Source organism: Vulpes vulpes, chromosome 8 (assembly GCF_048418805.1).
Source record: "Vulpes vulpes isolate BD-2025 chromosome 8, VulVul3, whole genome shotgun sequence".
Lineage (NCBI taxonomy): Eukaryota > Metazoa > Chordata > Mammalia > Carnivora > Canidae > Vulpes > Vulpes vulpes.
The window spans coordinates 82698609-82724153 of record NC_132787.1 but is presented as its reverse complement, the minus strand read 5'-3'; the positions used below and the strand labels follow the sequence as shown (position 1 = coordinate 82724153).

Sequence of the window (25545 nt, the reverse complement as noted above, 5' to 3'; positions counted from 1 at the left end):
GATTTAATAATATCATTTGTAAAGGTTTCTTCTTTGTAAATTGTATAAATAATTATCTCAACCAAGGTGATCCATGGTTTAAGAAGGCAAATCAAAAGACACACACAGGGCACCTGGGTGGCTCAGTGGTTGAACATTTACATTTGGCTCAGGTTGTGATCCCAGGGTCCTATGATCGAATCCCAAATTGGGCTCCCTGTGGGGAGCCTATTTCTCCTTCTGCCTTTGTCTCTGCCTCTCTGTGTATGTCTCTCATGAATGAATAAATAAAATCCTGAGGGGGAAAAAAAAGACACACATACCCACACACTAGTTTGGGTCTATGAGGTCACATAAGGTTATAATGTAACTGCTCTAGAATAACAAATTTGCACGGCCAAATGATACATTTAGAGTTATCTATTCCAGTGGCATTTATACATTCTGCTAAACCAGAGTTTATCACTTATAAGACCAGAGCCCAAGAGTCTTAGAGCCCGGGATAACCACATTGACCATATTGTGAGGAGACAAATTTTTCCTCTTCTTGCAGGAGAGAAACTTTTTTTTAAAGAGCTAAAAAGCAAAAATAATCTGAAGGCAAACAGAAGAAAGATGACATGACAAAATACAAAGTTATTTGTCAAGGAAGTCCACGGACAGAATTCTGAAAAAGTCCACTGAAGAACCTGGTAGAGGAAGTCAATATGAGATTAATAAAGTAAGACAAATAATCTTGTTGACAAGGTTTGTAAAACAATGGAGTGACTAAGAAATACAAAACCCCTAGGATAATAGAAGAGTAGCAAGCAGAAGATCAATGAACTCGAAGGATCAAGGAACAGAAAGACGGGGCAGGAGGACAAGGAAGAAACAGGAAAAGAGCTCCACAGAGCACACAATAGCCAGTTTTACAACTGCTCTATAAATCCCAAAAAACAATACACCCTTTTGGAAGGCAAAATGAATTTTAAAAAGATAAAACCTCAGAGACAGATTAAATTTACTTTTTAGTAAACTTCACCTCATTGAGAAACATTGCATTTTTAACCTTGAGAGCAGATGTGGTGTGATTAGGTGCTTTTGGTACTAAAGTGGGCCAGAGGGAAGATTTTTGTCTATGCTTAAATTTTACTGGGGGGGTGGGGGTGGTTGGGGGTTGGGTGGAGAGAAGGAGAGAAGCATTTCTTTGTTGGATATTTCTTCCAGTAAAAGTACCACAGACACATCAAAGCACTTTCAGAAGTCTCATGGTTAGTTAGGAGCGCTCAGTGAAATAAAGGACATTAAGGATATCTTACTTTAATTTAGCTTAATTAAAATAAACAAATATAAAGTACATCAGAAAGCCTAATCCTGCCTCCATTTAACCTGCCATTTCTAAATTTGAAGGATCCAAATGTTCAAATTCAAAGTAAAGAGTTAGGGGTGCCTGGGTGGCTCATTCAGTTACATGTCTGCCTTCAGCTCTGGTCATGATTCTGTCCTGGGACCAAGCCTCACCCTGGGCTCCCAGCTCAGGGGGGAGTCTGCTTCTCCCTCCCTCTCTGCCCCTCTCCTCCCCTACTTGCATTTGTACACACTCACTGTCTCTCTCTCTCTCTCTCTCTCTCAAATAAATAAAATCTTTAAAAATAAAGTGAAGCACTACTGAAGATTCTGGGAATCTAAAATTATTTTGTAATCTATCCATCTGTTTTCCACCATATCTTTACAAAGGAGTTGACAGCTCTGTAAAATGCCCTTCTCAGAATGGAATTTTTGATAGGAGCCTATTTATAAGCAGGAAAATGATTAAGCATTACAGTATTTACTTTATTGTTTCCCTCACTGCTGACAAAGTGCCAAAGTAACACAGTGACGAGGGGGGAAGAAGTTTACTCAATCCTGAGCTCCAACCACATGATTTACAATGAGAATACTGCCAGCTACCTCATGACCATTTCCTTCCCTGGTGTGAATAGGTATTAAGTCTTAAAATCAGTCATTCCAGTCATTGGAATCTTTTCCCATACAAAACCAGGAGCAACAAAGTATAAACAAGATATAGGAGATTAAAAACAAAAATTACAGAAATCTGAAAGAAGAGAGAAAGGAGCCAAGATCTCCAAGCCACAGACAAAACGCCTACACAGCTTAGCAAAAGAAATGCAGGGCTGAGGGTCCCTAGCACACCCCTCTATATGATCACATGTGTTCAGGCCAGCATACACATGCTCTGGGAGCTAAGACTTCTGTTAAGCTATCTATCCATTTATGAAATGGCAGCAATATTAATAAAATTTACAGGGTTGCTGTGAGGATTAAATGAAGCAGTAGTCCAAGGGAATCATTTAGCAAAGCGTTCAGCAAATACAGATATCCAAAAATATTCAAAACAAGGTTTGTTACCTACCCTAGAAAGGCTAGAACATTTGGGACGTAGCTCCCAAAAAGAAGTAACCACATCTTTCTACTATTCTCCAGAACAAGTAATGAGTAGTTTAAGTCCTCCTCATATAAATGAAATGTCACCTGCGAAAAATAATACACTCTGACTATAGTTTCTAGCCTAAGCAGCTGAAGACAACATGAAGAAAAGACACTACTAGGACTAAATATACAAGTCACCTCAAAAGCTTAAACTGAAAACAAGTAACACTTGCACGTAATTCTAGGTCTTTCTGAACAAGAAAAAGAAGAGCTAGAAAACACTGTATAAATTGAAAAACAAAAATCAGATACAGCGATATGGTTTGTTAATTCCTTCCTGGAATCCTAAACATATCAAATCATTCTCTGCACAGAACATTCACCAGCTTAACTAAACTCACAGAAAGCAGGATCTAAGACAGGGAAGAGCAAAACTGACCAGGGGGCCAGGAAATTCAGCCTCTTCTTGCTACCAGACTTTTCTAGTAGCCTTAGCTGACACTCACTGGCACAGATCTCTAACTAGCCAGGAAATCTTTTAAAAATCCCAAATTCAAAGTTCAGTGTCAGAAATAAAAGGTTAGGAAAAGCAATTAAGAAATGCTTTTAATCTATTTCTGACTCATATCCTAATGTATGTTCTGACTCCATTAATATTTTTTAAACTCAAGAGGTTCAAATGAAGGTGAAATTCAAACAATTATTGTTCCTTGTAAATCACATCATTTGCAACAGCTTGAATGACATGATTTTCAAATACTGACTTATAGAACAAGTTTAAATTTTTAAAATCTTAAAATAATCAAGACACAGAATACAAGAAAAAAGAATTGAAACCAATAGTTAAATGTAAAAAAAATTACAAAGCAAAAATATTCATATAAGGTATTACCTACGATGTAAAAATGGAGTCTGCTTATTTGACACTTTTAAAATCAAATACTTTTAATGTGAACTATAAAGCAGTTATAAAGGAAATTCTACTGAAAAACAGTTTCTGCAGAAAAAAAGAACCAGATCCAAGTAAATTAGAAAATATGAATTATACCAAAGCAGATAAATATTTGAATATGCCTTAAATACTAAACACTATTTTGGAATTTTGCTCTCAGAACAGAAAGATGTGGTATGTAGATTTTCAAGATTAGGAGTTAGATGGAATAGTATCGATTTAATTTGTTGTATTTGAAGGTCTTTTTAAATTTTTATGTAATTTAATATTAATATAGTAATTAAGTGTTGGCAAACATTTTCAAAGCTACTAAAATTAGAATAAAATAATTAAGCCTGGTAATTTTATGAATTATTTCCTAACATTTATGGATACTTTAAGTGTATAATAAGAATACAATTTCCTGGCATAGTATGGCTTTTATGTGAATTCATGTTATATTAAAAAACAACAAACCTCTCCAAGGCTTAAGAAGTCAAGAATAGACGCCTCATTTTTAACTGCTGGGTCATAAAAGTTCAATTATTAACAGCCTGTCACCAAAGATAACTGCAGAAAACAAATAGTACATGATGATAAACAAAAACTGATGGTGACCCCTATTTCTCTAGGCAATACTATCTTTCATAAAATAAGTTTTATAGTTAAACTAATTCATAATTAATAGGTGTGAATTATTAAAACAATAAGCATTTTTCTCTCCACCCTACATTGACCTTCCATTCTATGGCCTTAACACTAATTTTTAGGAATGCCCATTAAAATAAAGAAAAATATGAAGGACTGCAAGAGACTACTATGAAAAAATTATAAGCCAACAAACTGGAAAGCCTAGAAGATATGGATAAATTCCTAGAAACATACTATCTTCCAAATCTAAATCAGGAAGAAACAGAAAATCTGAACAAACTGATTACTAGTAACAAAACTGAATCAGTAATCAAAAACTCTGAACAACAAAAGTCCACAACTAGGTGGATTTACAGGTGAATTTTACCAAACATTAGAGTTGATACCTATTCAAACAATTCCAAAAATAGAAGAGAAAGGAAAGCTTCCAAATTCATTCTATGAGGCCAGCATTACTCCAAAACCAAAACCAAAACCAGAGGCACCTGGATGGCTCAGTGGGTGAGTGTCTGCCTTCAGCTCAGGGCGTGATCCCAAGTCCTGGGATCAAATCCCACATCGGGCTCCCAACAGGGAGCCTGCTTCTCCCTCTGCCTATATATCTGCCTCTTTCTCTGTGTCTCCCATGAATAAATAATTTTTTCAAAGATTTATTTATTTATTTATTCATGACAGACATAGAAAAAGAGAAGCAGAGACACAGGCAGAGGCAGAAGCAGACTCCACACAAGAAGCCCCACATGGGACTCAATCCCACGACTCCAGGATCATGCCCTGAGTTAAAGTCAGACGCTCAGCTGCTGAGCCACCCAGGCATCCCGAATAAATAATTTTTTTAAAAAGACACTACAAAAAAAGGAAAACTACAGGCCAATATTCCTAATGAGCATATCTGCAAAAATCCTCAACATAATATTAGCAAACCAAATTCAACAATACACTAAAAGAATCATTCACCTCGATTAAGTGGGATTTATTCTACAGATACAAGGATAGTTCAATATCCCCAAATCACATTAATGTAACAAAATGAAAGACAAAAACCATACAAGCATCTCAATAGATGTAGGAAAAAGCATTTGACAAAATTCAACATCTGTTCATGATAAAAACTCTCAATAAAGTGGGTTTAGAAGGAATACACTTCAAGATAATAAAAGCTATATATGACAAACCCACGGCTAACACAACTATAGAACCAGAATACTAGAACTAATAAATGAGTGCAGTAACCCTGCAGGATGCAAAATTAACATACAGAAATCTCTTGTGTTTCTTTACACTAATAACAAAGTAGCAGAAAGAGAAATTAGGAAAACAATCCAATTTACAATTGCATCAAAAAGAATAAACTACGTACAAATAAACTTAACCAAGGAAGTGAAAGATCTACACTCTGAGAACTTTTATAAAACTTTGGGGGGGGGGTGGAACTTTGATGGAAGAAAATGAAGACAACACAAATGGAAATATATACCATGTTCATGGACTGGAAGAACAAATATTGTTAAAATATCCATGCTACCCAAAGCAATCTACAGATTCACCATAATCCCTACCAAAATACCAATAGTACTTTTCATAGAACTAGAAAAAATAATCCTAAAATTTGTATGGAATCACAGAAGACCAGAATAGTCAAAGCAATCTTGAGAAAGAAGAACAAAGCTGGAAGCATCACAATCCCAGATTTCAAGATATACTACAGAACTATAGTAATCAAACAGTATGGTACTGGCACAAAAATGGTCATACACATCAACAAAACAGGACAGAAAGCCCAGGACCTGAATAGACATTTTCTCAAAGAAGACATACAGAAGGCCAACAGAAATATGAAAAGATGTTCAACATCACTAACCCTCAGGGAAATAACAAATCAAAAATCCCAATGAGATACCATCTCACACTTGTCAGAGTGGCTAGTATCAGAAAGACAGGAAATAACTGTGTTGGTGAGGATGCGGAAGGAAAGGAATCCTCCTCATGCACTGTTAGTGGAAATGCAAATTGAAGCAACCACTGTGGAAAACAACATGGAGACTCCTTAAAAAAAAATGAAAAATAGAATACCATATGATCCACTACTGAGTATTTATACAAGGAAAACAAAAACATTAACTCAAAAGATATAGGCACCCCCTATATTTACTGCAGCATTATTTATAATAGTCAAAAAACACCTATCGATAAATAATGGATAAGGAAGATGTGTTATATATACACAATGGAATACTACTCAGCCAGAAAAAAGAATGAGTTCTTACCATCTGAAACAACATGGATGGACCTAGAAGGTATTATGCTAAGTGAATAAGTCATACAAATTCCATATGATTTCACTTATATGTGGAATCTAAAAAATAAGTGGACAAATAAACAAGCAAACACCAGAAGCAGACCCATAAATACAGACAACAAGCTGGTAGTTGCTGGGGGAAGGGAGGTACAATGGGTGAAGGCAAATGGGAGCTACAGGCTTCCAGGTATGGAATGAATAAGTCACAGGATGGAAGGTACAGCATAGGAAATATAGTCAGTGTTATCGTAACAGCATTGTATGATGACAGATGGTAGCTACACTTGTGATGAGCATAGTGTAATGTGCCGAGATGCCAAATCACTATGCTGTACAACACCTGAAACTAATGTAACATTGTACGTTGACTCTACTTAAAAAAAAAAAAAAAATCACACAGAAATGCTCAAATATAACCAACAAATTACTGTTGAAAATGTGTTAATATTTACATTTACATAAATAGGGCAGACTTTATCCTCTTGAGTACCACTACTTAGAAAAAGTGGTGAAGTGGGATCAGCTCCTTTTCACTTCTCCTCTACCTTCTTTAAACTACTTTTTATTACTGTCTATAAGCAGAGTGTACCCAGAGGACTGCCAATATTTTTAAGTTTTTCATTCGGCCCCAAATACTTGACAACTGGTCTACCTGCTGGCTGTCTTCACTTAGCTACTGGGAATCTGATACATAGAGCACAAAAGTCTATTGCTAGGCAGAGTGCCTTAAAGCAAGCGGCTTGGAGATGGACTGGCCAAGGCATCACTGTCTATAGATACTCAGGTTGCTGGATGGGGCCCTGAAGAAAGGAACAATTCAACACATTCTTAAATAAAACAAGGCTACATTATATAATAAATTTTAGTCATAATATAGTGATCTTTTTTATACAAATCCACTTTAAATGGAGTTTGCATCTTTTTTTCTTCAAATTTTTAGTTGTATTAAATTTTAGCCTAAGTCAGGGGTTGGCAAACTTTTCCTATAATGGGCCAGAGAGTTAATATTTTAGTTTGCAGTCCACACAGTCTGTCACAACTATTCAATTCTGTGCTTGTAACACCAATACTGCCAAAGACCATATGGAAATGAAAAGATATGGCTATGTTCCAATAAAACTTTATTTATAAAACAGAGGGCCAATCTGGCCCTCAGGCAGTAGTTTGCCTTGTCAGCCCTCAGTCTAAATCACCTTAGCAAATGTAAGAACTCTGAAAATTCCAAATTAAAAAGAAGAGTAGAAAAAATCCAGGTCCAACTTATTTTAAACAAAAGCCCCAAATTCAAGTAGTTGTGTCAGAACAGATCCTTCCAAGTTAAGAGCTAGAATAAATTGGAATAACTTTAGAACAATCTAATAAGAGCTACCGAAATGAAAATAAATTTATCTTAAAGTCAGCATTGGTGAAGATTAAATGAAAACCTATTACTGGGGCATTTTTGCATGTGAAAGAGAAACAAAATAGATTTGACTATTTGTCATAATATGAGCTAAGTGAGTCATAAATCCAGAGTAATGCATCTGTAAAAGAAAGATACATACAAGAAAGAGTATCATCTAAGTCCTAGCTGTCTGCATCTTTAAGCAGTTATCTCCCCCAAACCCCAAAAGCAATGGGCCAATATTAATTCTTTTGATAACACAGTTACTGATTCCTAATACCCCAAAAGTTTTCAAAATAAACTTCTTCAGGTTAGACTGAAGCAACTACTCATTTTTGCTGGTGCTAAGTCCAACACAGGAAAACTCTCTCTCAAAAGCTCTCTATTTGCTCCATGGCAAACAGAAAAGGTACTACAGATTCCTATCTTCACAACCCCAGATTTAGAAAACACAACCTTATATGTGACTTTTAATTTGAAAATATTACTGGATCCTACAGGAGGAAGTATGTCCACTTCATCCATCAGTATTTCATCATACTGAAGTATGATGCCAAGCAAGTAAACACTCTTTACAACTTCAGGTAATTCTAGGTGACACCTCTGGGTAGATCTCCAGTTTATTGTTAAAACAAGAAGTTTTAACAAATTAAAACTTATCTGGTGTACTTTGACTTGTTCTTGTACTCATGAGAACTGCCACTGAAATTCAACAGTCTATGACTCTATTCAACACAAACAGAAGACTGGCAACAACAACAAAAAATCCCTGATAGAACAACAATTCAAATAGGACAAATCCAAATCCTCTGGGATTTTATCTCCCCTATAGTGAGTGAAGTTTCAATTCAACAACCAGGCATTAAGTGATTTGCAAAGAACAAAAAATTAGGTGAGATGCTAAACAATGAAACAATGTGAATGAGCTTTTGGGAAGGTTGCATTCCTTTCAAGGTGATATTTAATCCAATGAGGATAATAGAGTATGACACTAGGAGATCAGAAGTATGTGTATCGTCATAAATACCAAAAAGTCTCAAATGTGACTCAATAGGCAACTCACAAAAGAATATAGAAGTCAACAAATCAAACCATTGTTTGCCTTTCAGATCAGTATATATCAAAAGGCTAACAATACCTTCTGTTGGTTGGACATGTGGGGAAATGGCTCATTTATGCCATTACTGAGTTTCATTTCTGTAGAAAAATTTGAAAAGATGGTTGTTTAAAGCCCTCCAAAAACTGCATATCCTTTGACTTAGAAATTCCACTGACTTCAGTGAATGAGTAGACTGTTCCATTAACCAAAAGAAAAATATATAAGAAATAAATTCAACTTTAGGAAAATGATAACTTTAGTTTGATAAATTTTAGAGAGAAATATCTAGTAAGCAATTGGATATGTATTAACTAGCATTTACTCAGGATATATGCTAGTCTTACATACATTATTTCATTTAATCCTCCCAAAACTCAAAACTCAAAGGGAGATGCACCCAGTGGCAGGAGCAGGATTTAAACACAGCTCTTAACCCAAAATTCTTAATCACTAGGCTCTTCAGCCTCTATGGGTTTGGCACCTGACAGAAAAATCCTAGGCAGAAATACAGATTTGCAAGTTTATCTCTTTCACACATTTATTAGAAGAAATTTGTTAGTACCTAATGTTACACCTAAGGATATAAAGTATCCTATCCTTAGAGAACCATGACAGAGATAGACATGAAAACTAAAAACTACAACACAGTGTACAGTGCCAACAGAAATAGTCAAGAGGAATAATATTAACCCCAAAAGAAGGAGAGACTGGTCGATTCTGCATTGGAGGAAGAGCCATAGAGGAAGCTTCTAAGAAAGGAAGACAATGCTTGTCCAAAACGTTGAAGTTAAAAAAAAAAAAAAAAAATCTCCCAAGTGGACTAGGGGAAACAGGAACAGAGGGCCACTCCAGAAAAGAGAGTGGCATATATAAAAGCACCAAGGCCCAAAAGAGCATGGTCAGTTCAAAGAAATGCATGCAGGTCACTATACTGATTAACAATACAGTACCTGTCAACCATTGTCTTGGTTGCCTTTATTACTACCAGAAATTACACTGTCTAGTCTTCCTTTCTTTCTTTATTGCCTGTCTCCTTCATTAGGACGTCAATTCCAGGAGGCCATGAGCCTAGTCTGTTTTATTTGCCACTGCATCTTCAACAGTGCCTACCTAGCACAAGGACAAAACTCTGCAAGTATTTGTTGAAGGAAGATATACTGTTTTATCTTAACCAACATGTGGCAGATTTTAAAAATTAAAACAAGATAATATTTCACTTTTATAAAATACTTGATACTTTAATATTTTTTTAAAGATTTTATTTATTTATTCATGACAGACACAGAGAGAGACAGGCAGAGACACAGGCAGAGGGAGAAGCAGGCTCCATGCAGGGAGTCTGAAGTGGGACTCAATCCCAGGTCTCCAGGATCACACCCTGGGCTAAGGTGGCACTAAACTGCTGGGCCACTGGGGTTGCACGATACTTTAACATTTAATAGTATTTCCATGCTCCCCAAAATTGTCTAATGCTCTAACTAGCATCCTAAGCCCCCAATTCTTTTTTCACTACAGAAAATGTTTGAAACAAAATGTCTCCAAAATCAAAATTAACACCTAAAGAGTTTAACTCTGCCCTACTCCCACCCAAGTATTTTACAGTATCTTTGGATCAAAGAAGAGCTAGTAAATATGGATAAAGTGTCATACCAGCTACAAACTGATGTTTTGTTTCCTTAAACATGAAACATGTTACATGAAAAATGGAAGGAAGCTATTCTGCGCTTAAGGAAAGAAAGTCAAGTCCTGCTAATAAAACAAAAATATCTAAGGTAAAAAGAAAGAAGTGATCAATGTTATTAGAAAACAGATAATGCATGGTTATTTGTAAGAAGGTCACCAATTTTTAGACATTTGTATCACTGATGATAGCTAATTCACAAAAAAAGGCCTTGGCCAAACTGCATGTTATACAAAACGTTTAACAAGGTAATACTTTTTGCAATCTGTTTATCCAATTGCCTGCTTCACTTCAGGGTTCTTTTGAGCCATCTACCACTATTTTCAGAATCATAGATTTCAACAGACAGGATGGTCTTTTTCCAGCTTCTAGGAGGTAGTACTACTACAAGCTTAATGATGCCATTAGTGACTTGATTAAAGGTTTTGTTACTAATAGTAGATCAGTACTCAAGAAGTAACTTCACAGGTCCACATACTGTGGAAAAAAGTGACTACTACTATGAATCTATTTCAAGACTCATAAAGGTTCAAGTAAGATCTAAATGTTGCCTTGCCAAATCCGTTTCCCAATATAAATGCCATGTACAATTACACCATGAATCCACTCTAACCCTTTTTATATGGGAGTTACAAAAAGAAGCCTTTAAACCCCTCTAGGGATAAAATTTATTTCCCTCAGCCAAGTGTTAATACCAATAAATGGAGGGTTTACATGTAATTCTAAAAAGCAGGCAGATAGAAATTACCAACCATGCTATGACTTTTTAACTAGGCATTTCGTTAAATCACTCTGAATAACAGGGCAATTTATTTTTTTTAAAAATCTATATTTATTCATGAGAGACACAGAGAGAGAAAGAGGCAGAGACACAGGCAGAGGGAGAAGCGGGCTCCATGCAGGGAGCCAATGCGGGACTCCATCCCGGGTCTCCAGGATCACGCCCTGGGCTGAAGGCAGCGCTAAACCACTGAGCCACCTGGGCTGTCCACAGGGCAATTTAAAACGTGCGATTTCTTAAAAAATATGACATACAAATTTTGCTCCAGAAATTGAAAGCAAACTTTCCAGAACTGTATATTCAAAGGTTTTGGGTTTGCGGGTTTTTTGCTTCCCCAAAGTAGTCACTCACTAGAAGCAACTAACACCTCTTTAATCAACACTGCCATTTCTCAAAAAATATTTGTACCACATCTGAGAACTTTTTCAAAGCCAGTTCATGAGCTATGTCCTTTCAACAAGCAAGTGGACATTACACTAAGAAAATACCCATTTACTCACAGGTCAAAAGCAGACAATGAAAAGGCTAAACAGTGGGATTCTTTTTGTATCAACTGTTCTTTGGTGATCCAGCAACCTAGAACTGCATTCTCTTTTCTGGATTCCATCAGAGTCTAGTTAATGGAACCACTTCTCTGATAAAGTATTCTTTAGGAAAAATAAATAAAAACTTAAAGACGGAATTTGCATTCTTAGAAACTATAGTAGCTAGTTTGTGGTAATTTGTATTATTATGTTATCAAAATTATGAATGAAAAAAGTACATTCCTTTAAGAACATTGGATCCCTTTGCCCAACAATTATACTCCAAAAAAAATGAAATCACATACAAATAAAATGATGGTGGCAATATACAAGGTCTCAACTGATCAGGGAAAAACGAAATGGCTCTAAGTAAAGAAAATGCATCTCATATAATTAGTTACTGTTTATGATGGAGTTGAATTACATGAAATAGGACCACTTAAGAAACGTGAAAAAGCAGAAAACAAGAAATTTCATATTGAGTCAAAGATTCAAAGATTCATATATTCTAAATTTTTTTCACCAGTCAGAAATATTATAATCTGCCAAATGCCAGGGCAAATGGCTGACGTCACATAATCACGTCTAATGCCTTCGTATTCCAACTCATTGAAAGATCAGGAGAAGTTGATTACAGATCAGTCTATGATTTTAGGCTCAGCACAGTTCAGCTACCTTGAAATGCAGCCCCTTTTAAGGCTTTTATTATACAACTCACACAAGACCAGGAAAAACAAAATAATACCATTCATAAGCCCACCAGCCAAACATAAATAAGCACTACTAACATTTTGCTGTATTAAAATGGTCACCTTTAAGATATCCTCCTCTTTCTTCCACTCCCCCCATTCCTTCCACTGATTCCTTCCTGGACATCTCAGTATTGAATTACCTGGATAACCATCTTATGCTCACCAAGGAAACACCTTTCTGCTAGAGCTGAGCACAGTGGTGTCCTGGCCCAGAGGCCCACCTGTGCTCCAGTGTGAGCAGCACACATATCTGCCCACACCCCTACACGCGTACACATACACACACACACACACACACACACACACACACACACACACACACAAGGGCCCTGTTTGCCTTCTGCCCAAGGACTCCCGCAAAACACCACTTACTGTGCCAGGCATATGACTTCTCTCATTCTTCCCATTCTGAGAGCTGCCATTCTTGAGTTTCTTTTTCTTCTTGGCTGTTTCTTTGTGCTCTTTCTGTTTGTTTTGTACTTCAATGAGAACAGAAATAAAGCTGTTTTTCACTTCCTTTTCAAACTCCAGCTCATCTCGCAGGGCCAACTGCTGCACCAGCTCTTCGGAATACTCCTTGATGGCGCTCTCAATTTCCTCCAGGAGTTCATTTAATTCACATACAGAGAGCCTTTTGACTCCTGTGACCAAAAGCAAAGCACAGCAAACACTAAGACAAAAAAATGTTTCAAGAGAGCAGCACACAGGGCGTTTTATACCAAGAGAGCAATGGTTTTATACCAAGGATCATATTCTAAACAGTTAAACTGCTGGAGATCTTCTTGTAATCCTAAAACTTCTGGTGGGCAGGTCTGAGCAGAGGCAGATGGGCAAAGCTACTTCTCAGAAGGCTGAGAAGTATAACAGCATTCTTTACTTGTCTAACTCAGCCATCCCACAGACAGCACTCTGGCCAACACAGAAAAGGCTCACAGAAGGAGAAGAACAGACATGGAAGCCAAGGGAAAGCACAGAAACTGCCTGCCAATGAGAAACTGCACACAGCTGAGCAGGGTTCCAGCACTTCAAGAGACACGAGTGGATTCAAACGAATTAAACTAAATGCATACTTGATCATATGCGCCCCAATGTGTGAATTTTTTTGAAGATTGAGAAAATGAAAGACTATTCCCAGAAACCCCCTTTCCATTTTTTTTTCTTAGCACTTCTCACATGAGTGAGGCTAGGACATCACTGAAGCCTTCATCCCCAGTACCTCAGGATGTGGCTGTATTTGAAGATGGGGTCTTTAATTAAGTTAAAATGAGGTTGTTAGGGTGGGCCCTAATCCAGTATGAATGGTGTCCTTATAAAATGACAGGTTAGGACAGGGACACACAGAGGGAAGACCACGTGAGGACAGAGAGAAGACAGCCATCTACAAGCCAAGGAGAGAGGTCCCAGAAGAAACCAAGCCTGCTGACACCTTGATCTTGAACTTCTAGCCTCTGGGCCTCTGAGAAAATAAGTAAGCAGTAAGCCGCGGGCATGTGTGACTTTGTTATAGCAGCCCAAACTGACTAGTAGGGATCCGAAGGTGAACATGACAAAGTCCCTGACCAATGATCAAAATATGCCCTCGCATTACTGGAGGGCTGAAAAGGGGTGTGTATCACAGCCAGTGAAGAGTCAAAGCTTTCTGGAGATGGTGTGAAATACAAAGGAAGTATGAAGAGCATGGATTTAAGGGTGTCTTACTCTCTTCGTAACTGCTTGTGCTGGACCTCTGAAGAGTCTGGATTTCCTGGGACAGCATTGACAGCCGATCTGACTGGGTTGGCGTTTCATCATCTTCTGGGTCTGGAGATTCCTGCATCATTTCTTCAATTTCTTCAATAACCTTCCAAAATATACACACCACTGTTAATCAGAGATACTTGGGGAAAAACATCTATCTGCAACACGATGCTCACCTGAGGCAACCTCCACTAGCCAATGGTGTGCAGGAGGAGCTGATGCTCTGAATTACCAAAATTTTGATTGTATGACTGAACACATTTTATCAAAAAAAAAAAATTTACAATATGCTAAGCACAAATTAAACAGAGTTTGATTCAGTATGTCCATCATGATTCAGTATGCCCTATTAGATCTTGCAATGTCTGAGAAACGGTGCAAAAATACACATATAATTTACTTCATATGTGCTAGAACCAGATCATAGTCAAAAGAAAGCAAGTGACAGAAAATTTACCATATGCCACATGCAAGTGATCAACCTAAAGCATTTCATCAAATTGACATAAAACTTAAAAAACAGAACAGTATAAAAAATTGATATATAATGCAAAGAATTATCTCTTTGGCAGCAAAATTTTCCTTTAACAGCAGAAAAAGAATTTCATATATTAATTCAATGGAAGATTAAGAGATACTCAAAAATTACTTGAAATATAGAAGCTCAAAAGAGAGGGGAAAAAAAGCTGCACAAAAGCAGGAAAATTTCAGAACTATGCCTTTCAAACAAGGATCTACTGTCATGTGCAACACTACTTGAATCTTACGATGGCACCTTGTACTGCTCCACGTTTAAAAGTTGAGAAAGATACAGAAGTGAGAACATAAAACCAGAAAAATCACTCAATGGTTAGAAAAAAATAGATCTAAGAGTTAAAAAAAAAAAAAAGCTATTCAGAACAGAATGAATCAGCAAGCTTAAGATGTAATACTTGTACTGAGGAAAAAGAAGAGTAAATCTGAAGGAGGTGGGATTACGGTAATTAGCAAGATTTTCTAAAATGGGCATTGTAAAATAGCATAAGGGAACACTGAAGAAGACTACAGAATCTACTTCTCTAAGTCTTAGGAGCAGGAGCAGCTTATGGCACTCAGGCAGACAGATTACTGAGGAAAGGATGAGATCTCAGGGTCACGTATTTCCCTAGGATGTCATACTCCACCTCCCACAGCCCTCCACCCAATCATCTGGACTATAAGCACTGTACTCTTTCCAGGCCTAGAAGAATCCAACCACAAATATGATGACAGAGCGTCAAAATGGCACATTTTTCACGGACTCTCCCTAATTTTGCCATAACATCTCTCTTTACTGACCTCATCTTTCCAGCCTAAAAATTTAATGCAGTAGTGTTCACAGAGTGGCCATGAGCATGTTATTTCAGGAAGGAGCTCTTGCCCCACATATTGACGACACAACATAAGTGGGAAGAGTATTCAGACAATGAGAAAGCTGATTCAAGTGGTTTAAATGAATACAAGGTTGACATTATTAGAGTATTCCACAGGAATAATGCTCACTTCTTTCTGGGTGCACAATATGTACTTCTAATAAGTGCTAATCATTTTCACACAGGCTTTTAGAGAAAGTAGGTAATTTCCACCCAGATACATTATAGTTTGCCAGGTCTTGCTAACGGTTAAAAAAAAAGTACAAGAATTCACAGTATTTTTTATGATTTCAGTTGTAGCAATAATTCTTCCTTAGTAACCTGCTGCACTATTTTAACAAGGTACTATCTTGGAAAAGCTTCTGAACTAACATAATCCCATCTGCTTCAGATTACATATACCTTCTTCTTTTCTCAGTGGAGGAGTTAACTGATAAGCCTACAGAAACAGAAAAGGCAGGAAAAATAAGTAAATTCTAACAACCCATCACTTATTGCTGCAGTTAAGACACTGTTTTTGGGCTCCAGGTTCCCTTTTCCTGTCCTGGATGAATTTCTCCTCTATACCTGATCTGCAGTGAAGAGGGGCTCTTCATTAACGCAGGAGACGATGATTGAATGCATATCCAGCTGTTCTCTCAGCTCCTCATCGTCTGATGTATCAAAGAGCAAACTGTCACTTATCTGAAAGCAAAATAACCCACCGTGAAAATCAGGACATTGTGATCACAACAAAGTCAATGTCTGGTAAAGGAGAGTCTTCCCTCGAAAAGGAGAGATGCTTACAATCACTCTATGCCAGGCAGTGTGTGAAGTGCTTTACATATTCATCTCCAGCACAAACAGAGGGAACAGAGAATAAATATGAAATTGCCAAAGTGCTACATGCATCCCCTAATGCCCAATACAGACACACATTCAGTTGTTTCTTCCATGGGGAAGAGTGTTATATATAGCAATTGTTAGGAATTTGTTGTGCTCGCTTAGGCAGCACATATACTAAAAATTGTTAGGAAGTCATAGGGAATTATAGGAGATGGTGGAGGGAGGTAATGGGTGGGCTGAGGTAATGGGTGGGTTTTTAGTTAATGATCTAACAGAACCTAATAGTAAGATTGCTTTGTGTTAAAATTCCACAGACAACATAAAGTTAATTACTTGCAGACTAACTTCTAATATTCAAGGTAAGATAAAGAATCAACTCCCTGGCAACTGCCCACAAGTGTCATACTTTGCTTTACAGGTGAACATCTCTTTTTCCAAAAATAAAATCTCGGTAGGTTCCAAGAACATCTTTCAATCTAACTGTGCTGGAAGTTTCCATTTGCCTCACTGCCATCTTCCACTCTGCCCTGTGTGGGCCTCAGGAAGCTGAACTTTATGGACTAAATCAAAGGATGCCCTTGACTTCTGGATTCTAGTTGTGTTAAAAACCACTGGCAGACACTGGCCAGAGACTGGCAGGTAGGAGCATGAGGGCTGGACATTTATTATGCTGTGTCCCTCCTGGCCAGACTGCCAAAAGCAGCAGATCCTGTTAAGGAGACCTCTCCCCCACAGCTACTCTCTCTAGGTTCTGGTAACTTCTTCCTCTCCTTACCTCTTCATGGTGCTAGTACTGCTTACTGTTGCCAGCCCTGAGTTATCACACCATGCCCATCTAGCTGGTGTCCCTTAACCCGCCCACGCCAATCATAATGACCTAGAATTTATACTAGTAGTAATTGTAAAGCCTTACCTGGAAAATGCAGCAGATGAAAATGGACAAGTGATCATCTACCTATCATCTATCTACCATGACATGACTGTTCAGATGATGAACAAAACTAAAATTAGAACTCTAGTCTTCAGAAGGAATACCACTCACTGAGTTCCTGAAGAACAAATGGGCAATGAGAAACTATGTAAGAAGCAACCACGCATTTCTCTGAGATAGTATATAAAGAATAATATTTTACCTGAAAAAATTATCTTATTTGCCAGTGCAGAGGATATACATAAAATTGAAGACACAACTGAGGGGATGTAGGTCCCTACTGCCTCCCTAGTTCCTCATACAGGACTATCGGAAGTATAATGGTGAATACAACCCACAGAGTGAGAAACCTGAAAGGTTTCTGTGCAAGGAACCGCTGGTGTCCTGGCTTTCAGAGCATCAGGCTGGGAGAGAAGCCACACCAGGACTCTGGGGTCTATCCTACCACATACTGCAATTCCATGCTGTAGCACAGTGATGACACACCTCTTTATTCTCATCTTCACCATGCTATCAGCCTAGAAAAGGCCTAGACATGGCCTTCGGCATATCATAGTGATATGATATGTCACAGTGTTAACTGCGAACATTTAAACAGCCAATATAATGTGTAAAAGAAAGAACACTGTGTAAAAAAAAAAAAAAAAAAAGATTCTAAGAGAAAAAGCCATCACATGGTAAAAGGATCAAGAATCAAAATGTCTTTTGAACTCTCATCAGCAACAAAAGAAGTGAGAAAAAAAATCCATGTTATTTCCATGTTTCAATAAATTTCAGCCCAGAATCCTATCTCCAACTAAACTAAAAATTAGTTAGGAGCATAGAATAAAGACATTTTTAGGCATTCGAGGTCTCCAAGTATTTTACCTCATACACCGTTTCTCAGAAAGCTACTACAGAATAAGCTCCATTAAAACCAGGAGAAAAACCAGAAAGGAAGCAGACCTAGGATCTAATACAAGACAGAAGTTGGGGAATTGTTTTAATGATAGCAAAGTAAAGATCCCAAAATGATGGCTATGAAGCTCAACTGGAGAGTCACCAGATCAGATTACAACTGTTACTGCACAGGACATCGAGAAAAGCACAAGAGAAAGTCAGAGACACTAACAGATTCTCTGGTGTATGTCACTTATTAAAATGAGTTTTATGGCTTTGTTGAGACTGCATTTATGAGCTAAAGACAGCTTAAATAAACCACAAAAAGGCAATGAATATTACCCTAAGGGAAAGAAAATTATAGGAGGTAATTTACTCATGATGTGCCAAAATGGGTCAACTGTGAACATTTAAACAGTCAATATAAATGATAAAGACTAACTGAACCAAATATTTTGATAGAATGATATTGGGAAGATTAGGGAAGGGGAAGTTTTCGTGAGGGTTATGGTGTTGGGGCTAGAGGGAGGACTGAGAGACCTAAACCCTCATCCTCTGTATACAAAGTAAATGGGCAAAGTCTAAAGTCAGAAAAAAAATCAAGTAAAATGATAAGAGCATGTTACCTGTCAGAAAAAAACAGTTCATGGAGTTGAAAGTGGTTGCCTCTAGTAAGTGGAAACCAAGGATGAGGTAAGTAGAGCAGAAGCTTCTTTTTCACATTAAGTCCTATAATGAGTTCTAGTACTTTTTAAACCAATGCAATTAACCTTTTAATATGGAAGGTGAAAGACCAAGAGCTTAGGCTCTTGGTGAGAGAGAATGTTTGACTTCAAGATTATAGAGGTGGAGATGAAAAGTGCCACAACCTAGTTATAAGGGTGGAAGGATGATGGAGTAGATCCAACAATTATCTTCATGGATCCTTAAATTTCAACACTTCCCAAAATCAATTTTCACTATAACCAGAGGACCATACATTTATTTTTCCCCTTACAGACAAATCAAAGTTTTCATTTTAAAATGACTTCTATGAGGGCACCTGGGTGGCTTAGTCAGTTAATTGTCTGCCTTCAACTCATGTCATGATCTCAGGGTCCTGGGATGGAGCCCCCCATCAGGCTCCCTGCTCTGGGGAGCCTGCTTCTCCCTCTCCCTCTGCCTGCCACTCCCCATTTTTGTTCTCTCTCTGTCAAATAAATAAAATCTTTAAGGTAAATAAATTAATTAGTTTAGTTAAATAACTCCTAAGAAAGATATTGTCTTCTTCCTGCCTCTACTCTTGAAGATAAAAAGGTGCATAAAACAAAGTCCCAGTCCTTGAATAAATGCTCATGGTAGGAGGAAGAAGACAGCACAGGAGATGTTCCTAAAGCAAAATGATTTAGAAGCCGTCTGCCCTATAAGCATATTCACAAATGGCACTGGATTTAGAATAGTTTTTATAGCTACTGCCAAAACACATGAGTGATACCAGTAAACCATTAGAATGAATTTCCATAACAACAGAAATAATGATCCCAGATCATCTTTCCAGGGACTGAGCCAAGTTCATTCCCCACAGAGATGGCATATGTTAAGAGCTAGAATCCCTTTCGGGCTTTGAAAACTAACCTTGGCTGTCATGGGTATCATTATTCACTCTCCCATTTCGGCATCAGTGTGTCTTCTCTTTGCCAAGCATTCCCATCACTCCTTCCTGTGCCAGGTTAGATACAGAGCTGGTGGTTCTATTGCCCTGTACGAAACTGAAGCCGCTTCAAATGGAAAAAATGTGCCCATGTGAGAATCTGGAAGGTACTAGTTGCCTTACTGTAGAAAGACTCCTCAAATTTAGGAGTGTGCCATTTAAAACCTGAATGAAAGAATAATTAAAAGCTGAAATGTGGCAAATGGTGGTTTTCCTGAATGTTTTTCTCATCCTAAAGCAATAGAAATATCTTCTCACTTCGTCAAGAAAAAAATTTCCCATAGATCCTGTTTAACAAATGGAATAATCTGAAGAATGCTTCCAAAGGCAAATTTTAACATAATTCAGTTATGGAAAGAATAGAGCACACAGTTGGCAATGCTAAATAACTCAGATTGAAAAAAATGTAGTAATATGCTATCTAATAGAAAGAGAAGGTTGTTTCTTACGTACTTCCTTGTTCTTCAGGAACTTAACATGTGCTACTCCTTCCTGAGGAAGAGCGTTCTAATTTCAGTTCTAGTCATCACCTGGGTAGTCGTGTCACAATGGGTAGATGACGGATGATCACTTGTCCACTTTAATCTGCTGAGCTTTCCAGATAAAGCTTTTATAATTAAGATCAGTTACTAGTACTAAACTCCAAGTCACGACTAATCACTACGCTTAGCTATACTATTACTCCGGCATTGAAAACAACAATCAAGGGACACCTGGGTGGCCTAGCGGCTGAGCGTCTGCCTTCGGCTCAGGGTGTGATCCTGGAACCCCAGGATCAAGTCCCATATCGGCTCCTTGCATGGAGCCTGCTTCTCCTGTCTCTGCCTCTCTCTCTGCCTTTCTCTGTGTCTCTCATGAATAAGTAAATGAAATCTTTAAAAAAAAAAAAAAGAAAAGAAAAGAAAAGAAGAAAAAAAAAAGAAAGAAAAGAAAGAAAGAAAGAAAGAAAAGAAAGAAAGAAAGAAAGAAAGAAAGAAAGAAAGAAAGAAAGAAAGAAAGAAATCAAAATGCAGAAAAAGGGAGCGACTTCCCAAGATGCAATGTAAAAACAATAGGAGATACACATTTTATTCAATGAAACTAAATTACTATGTCCCATTCATGCTGCTAATGCACTTCAATTTGAAACCACCATGAGGGGGATCCCTGGGTGGCTCAGTGGTTTAGCGCCTGCCTTCGGCCCAGGGCGTAATCCTGGAATCCCAGGATGGAGTCCCAGGATGGAGTCCCACATCGGGCTCCCAGCATGGAGCCTGCTTCTCCCTTTGCCTATGTCTCTGCCTCTCTCTCTCTCTCTCTCTGTGCGTCTGTCATGAATAAATAAATAAAATCTTTAAAAAAAAAAAAAGAAAGAAAGAAACCACCATGAAAGGATCTCTTCTATGTATGCTATTTCTTAATATGTCAAACAAAAAAAATACTCACTGACTGGCTATCGTGGACTTAGCATGATGTTAAATAATATAAAAAATAATTTATTTTTTAAAAAAGAACTTTCCAAAAATAAAAAAATAAATAAATAAATAAAAAATAAAAAAGAACTTTCCATCATGGTCTCTGACCTTATGGTCTCATTGATGAGATTAATTCATTCACTCAACAAATACTTGTCTTAGTACTCATTATGTGCCAGGCACAGAGGTAGTTACTAAAAAGACAATTACAAAGATAGCTAACAGCAAATCACAATCTAAAGACAGACCCTGAAACACAGGATTAATAAGAGAATAAAGTAATGGTCTGAGACATGGACAAAGTGCTGTGGGGGCAAGCACCCAGGAAACCACGGAGCTAAATTCCATGGGACAGATAAGTCCTTGAAGATTTTCACACCCCACCGGTGTAACTGATTCCAAAGAGGGAGCTGCCTTTTCCTTCCATGCACGGATTGAGGCCATGGCTAAATGACCATCTGTCAGAGAGGCTGTGTATGGGGATTCCCCCCAAGTGAGAGCTTGGATTAAGTGTCCTTTAAAGTAGCTTCCAACTCTAAAATTGTATAATTCCATGAGATCAGCAAAGGCTAAAACAGTAATAGGAGGCTTCAGAGAGGAAGGGAAACTTGAACCAAGCCCAAAATGATAGCTAGGGTCTAAGTAAACAGAAGACAAAGCATAAGGTATGTTGGCCTATTCCTTTTCACAAAACCTATGACAGGGCAGGGCAGTCAGCAGAACACTTTAGTGGGGTTAATAACTGGTAAGATACAGTAAGATTTCTGTATCTACTCCAATACTGAGAAATACAGGCAGAAGTCTATATTTTACTAGGAAATAATGGGCTGCAGGCTGTCCCGAGTCATATATTTAAGAAAATAGTTTTCATAAAACATTAACAATACTATTTAAAATACTGACAGCCCCATTGCATTATACTCTCAATTACACAAATACACTTAATGAAACACAGAGCATGCCAAAAGATCTGGCACGAGTTACACTGTTATATGATAAGGAACTTAAACAGGCTCTGAAACTTACATAACTTGGCTGTGTTTCTCGTCACCTTTAGATAAACCTAATGCTGTGATTTTCCACTTAGAACAATGACCTTCCTTCCTAAGCCTGTCCCCCAGCTGCCCCATCACCTGTGCTCACACTTGTTACTCAAGACACCTTCACTGTACAATACCAAGGAATCCACAGCATCCTCGGACAGTTAGCCAAGAACTCTAACATCTTTTAAAAGTTCTTCAATACAGGAACACACAGTCTTCAGAAAACATGTCATGTCCAGCAAGTCCTTAAATTCATCAGAAAGTTAACTCTATGTTGCTATTCCAGTACCCTCCGAGTCTCCTCAGCACACCAAAATTGTGCTAGTTAAGTTCAGAAAAAAATGCTGATCTTTGGTGTTCATACACAGGTGATGAAGACTGGCTAAAGATACAAGAGTGTGTGTGTGTTTGGGAAGAACTGGAGGAAAGTGCTAGCACGCTGACAGCAATGGAGCTAAGATGGCAACAGAGGGCCACTCCAAATGCTATGAACTTGGAAATAAGAGGCAACACAATGATTTGTGTTCAATAGAGAGGCTATTTTTTAGTTCTATTATCAGAATCAGCTATTCAGAAACTATTAGCTCAGTTCCTAACTTACCCCTTTTTCTGAGAGGTTCAGTGTAAGCAAATGCAAGGTTCTGGTGTGAGATGACTTCCAGTCTACAGGCATTACATTTCCATAATTATCTGTCAGGGCGTTCCAAATCCTTAAAAAGAAAAAAACTACAATCAATGATAGTTAACATCCCACATGTCTTTTATTAAACAAATACAACTATAGTGAAAGAAAGAACAAGACATTTCAAAGCATAACAATGGAAGGCCTACTGTTTTCCAGAAAAACACCAACAAAGAAGAGCCTCCTAAACATGACTAAAGGAAAACCAGATAATTGGGCTGACAAGAAGAGCTGAGGGAAGACACAGTGGTATTAAAAACTCTCTCAAAATCGACAGCTCACATTTCCACTACACTAGGTGCCAGGCACCATCCTAAGCAATTTATATATATTAACTTATTTAATCCTCAAAAACAGTATTATGAAGAACCGTTATTACCCCATTTTAAAGATGAGGAAATTAAAATACAGGGAGTTCCCGTAATGTTTCCAGAGCCAAATGGGTAGTACATATGCTGCGTTTTACACTTATTTTTCTTCTGTAACTTCCAAACATATTGATCATTTCATAGGGTGAGTAATCCTTCTCTAACCAAAAATGTGTTGTCCTTTCTGGAGAAAGGATTCAGTCTCAATGTGAGACTGGAGTTTAATATCTATTTTGTAATATAATAGGCTAGGACAGATAAAATAGAGGAAAGAAAGGGGCATTCACAATAAAATGCACAAAGGTAGCCAAATGCAATTACCCTTCCTTATTGTCAAACAGCATTTTCGGGAAGCAACAGAGTAAAACGAAAGGGTGCTTGATTAAAATTCAGGAAACATAGACTCTCGTTTCCATTCTTCTTCAAACCATAAGTCTTTGGCCATGTTCCTTAACCATGCTAGTTAAGAGCTACCCTTCTATAAAATGAGAGGCTTGAGTAACAGACATTGCTTCCAACTCTATTACTCTAAGCAGTATTTCAAATGAGTTGTACTAAGGAAAGTCCCAAGCCACACCGGATAAGGACAGCTAACTCCAACTTCATGACCAAAATTCAGATTTCCGTACCAAAGTAATCGCAGCATAATAAAACATGACACTGTATTAAAAAATGACTTCAGAGATATAAATGAGATTAAATTTAATTGGGTAAGTTAAACACTACATACATAAGTTATTTAATGGGCAGAAATACATAGATGTCACAAGGGAAAAAAAAGCATTAAATAACTGGGTTTTTTTTTTTTCCCAAGTGTCTAAGCCACTAAGACAAAAACAAGACCACTGGAGGCTTAAAAATAAGAATGCAGGCTTAAAAATAAAGAAGCCATATACTTGATTTAATGAATTTGGGATTTGGTACTAAAGCCAAGTAATGGGACCATAAGTGCCAAAAACATAAAATCCCAAAAATGATGTTTGGCTTTGGAATGCATATTAGCCTCAATGAAAATGTGAACCCAAAAAGCTCTAGGAAACTGGCTCGTTTACCCAGCACATCTCCCATATGCATAGTTCATTTCTATTCTCTGTTAGAATCACAACCTTCTCCGATGCCAAAAACTCCTATAGAAGGCAACAAATCTGGACTGCTAAACTTCATGGGTTGTCTGACCCCTACCTTTCTGGATAAAAGATACTCAAATACTGAATAACTGACTATATACCTAACCCTGCTTAGGAAATCAAGTAGGATATGCTAGCAGGTGAAGACAGTCCAGGATTCGGGGACTGCTTGTTTGCTTCTCCTTAATTGAGGCTGGAAGAAGACAAGTGGAGTGGAATATTTCACCCAGTAGAAGAGACTGGGTGATTTTCACCTTCCAAGAAAGTGAAGGACAATTAACAGTCCTCTATCTCCACCAAGGTCAGAACAATTATAGCAGGAAGGACACAGGGCTGACTTAAGTGAATGATTTCCAGATTTCTCCAGAACAGACATGAATTGCCTTTATCCTTATCATAAAGTATTACAATCAGTCATAAACAACCAGCAGGACAGCCCTTTTCCAGGGAGATCAAAGTTCTGTGACATGGAATCCTACATGATACCCTTCTAAAGTAAAACCAGTAGCAGATAACTGCAATGCAGAGTTAGCCAAAACTAAAAGTGGGGCTCAGAGAAATTAAATAAAGTGCCCTAAACCAATGCAATGTCTGAGTGAAAGAATTCTCCACTCTCTCTAGTGAGAGGAGCAGGGCCATGAGTCTTTGGCCATGTTCCTTAACCATGCTAGTTAAGAGCTACCCTTCTATAAAATGAGAGGCTTGAGTAACAGACATTGCTTCCAACTCTATTACTCTAAGCAGTATTTCAAATGAGTCGTACTAAGGAAAGTCCCAATGCTCTTATCAAGCAATGGAGAGATTTATGTAACAGAAAGGGGGCAGTGAGCAGTGACCAGCCCGGCCCCTGGAGAGAGAAATAGACAGGTTACACATTCCGAAATCAAGAATCATGCATTCCTACCAACATATCATCTACTAAAAA

General features: G+C 37.8%; 1 protein-coding gene across 2 annotated transcripts in view; it reads right to left on the bottom strand.

The window, feature by feature from the left end:
• Nucleotides 1-25545, bottom strand: part of FEZ2 (fasciculation and elongation protein zeta 2) — a 42069-nt gene that overhangs the window by 14332 nt on the left and 2192 nt on the right. For both annotated transcript variants that reach the window (XM_026018945.2, XM_026018946.2), the window contains exons 2-5: nucleotides 23045-23153; nucleotides 16189-16305; nucleotides 14192-14333; nucleotides 12866-13134 (exon numbers count right to left, since the gene is read on the bottom strand). In XM_026018945.2, coding sequence (XP_025874730.1) covers nucleotides 12866-13134; nucleotides 14192-14333; nucleotides 16189-16305; nucleotides 23045-23153 — 637 coding nt within the window. The remainder of the gene's footprint in view (nucleotides 1-12865; nucleotides 13135-14191; nucleotides 14334-16188; nucleotides 16306-23044; nucleotides 23154-25545) is intronic.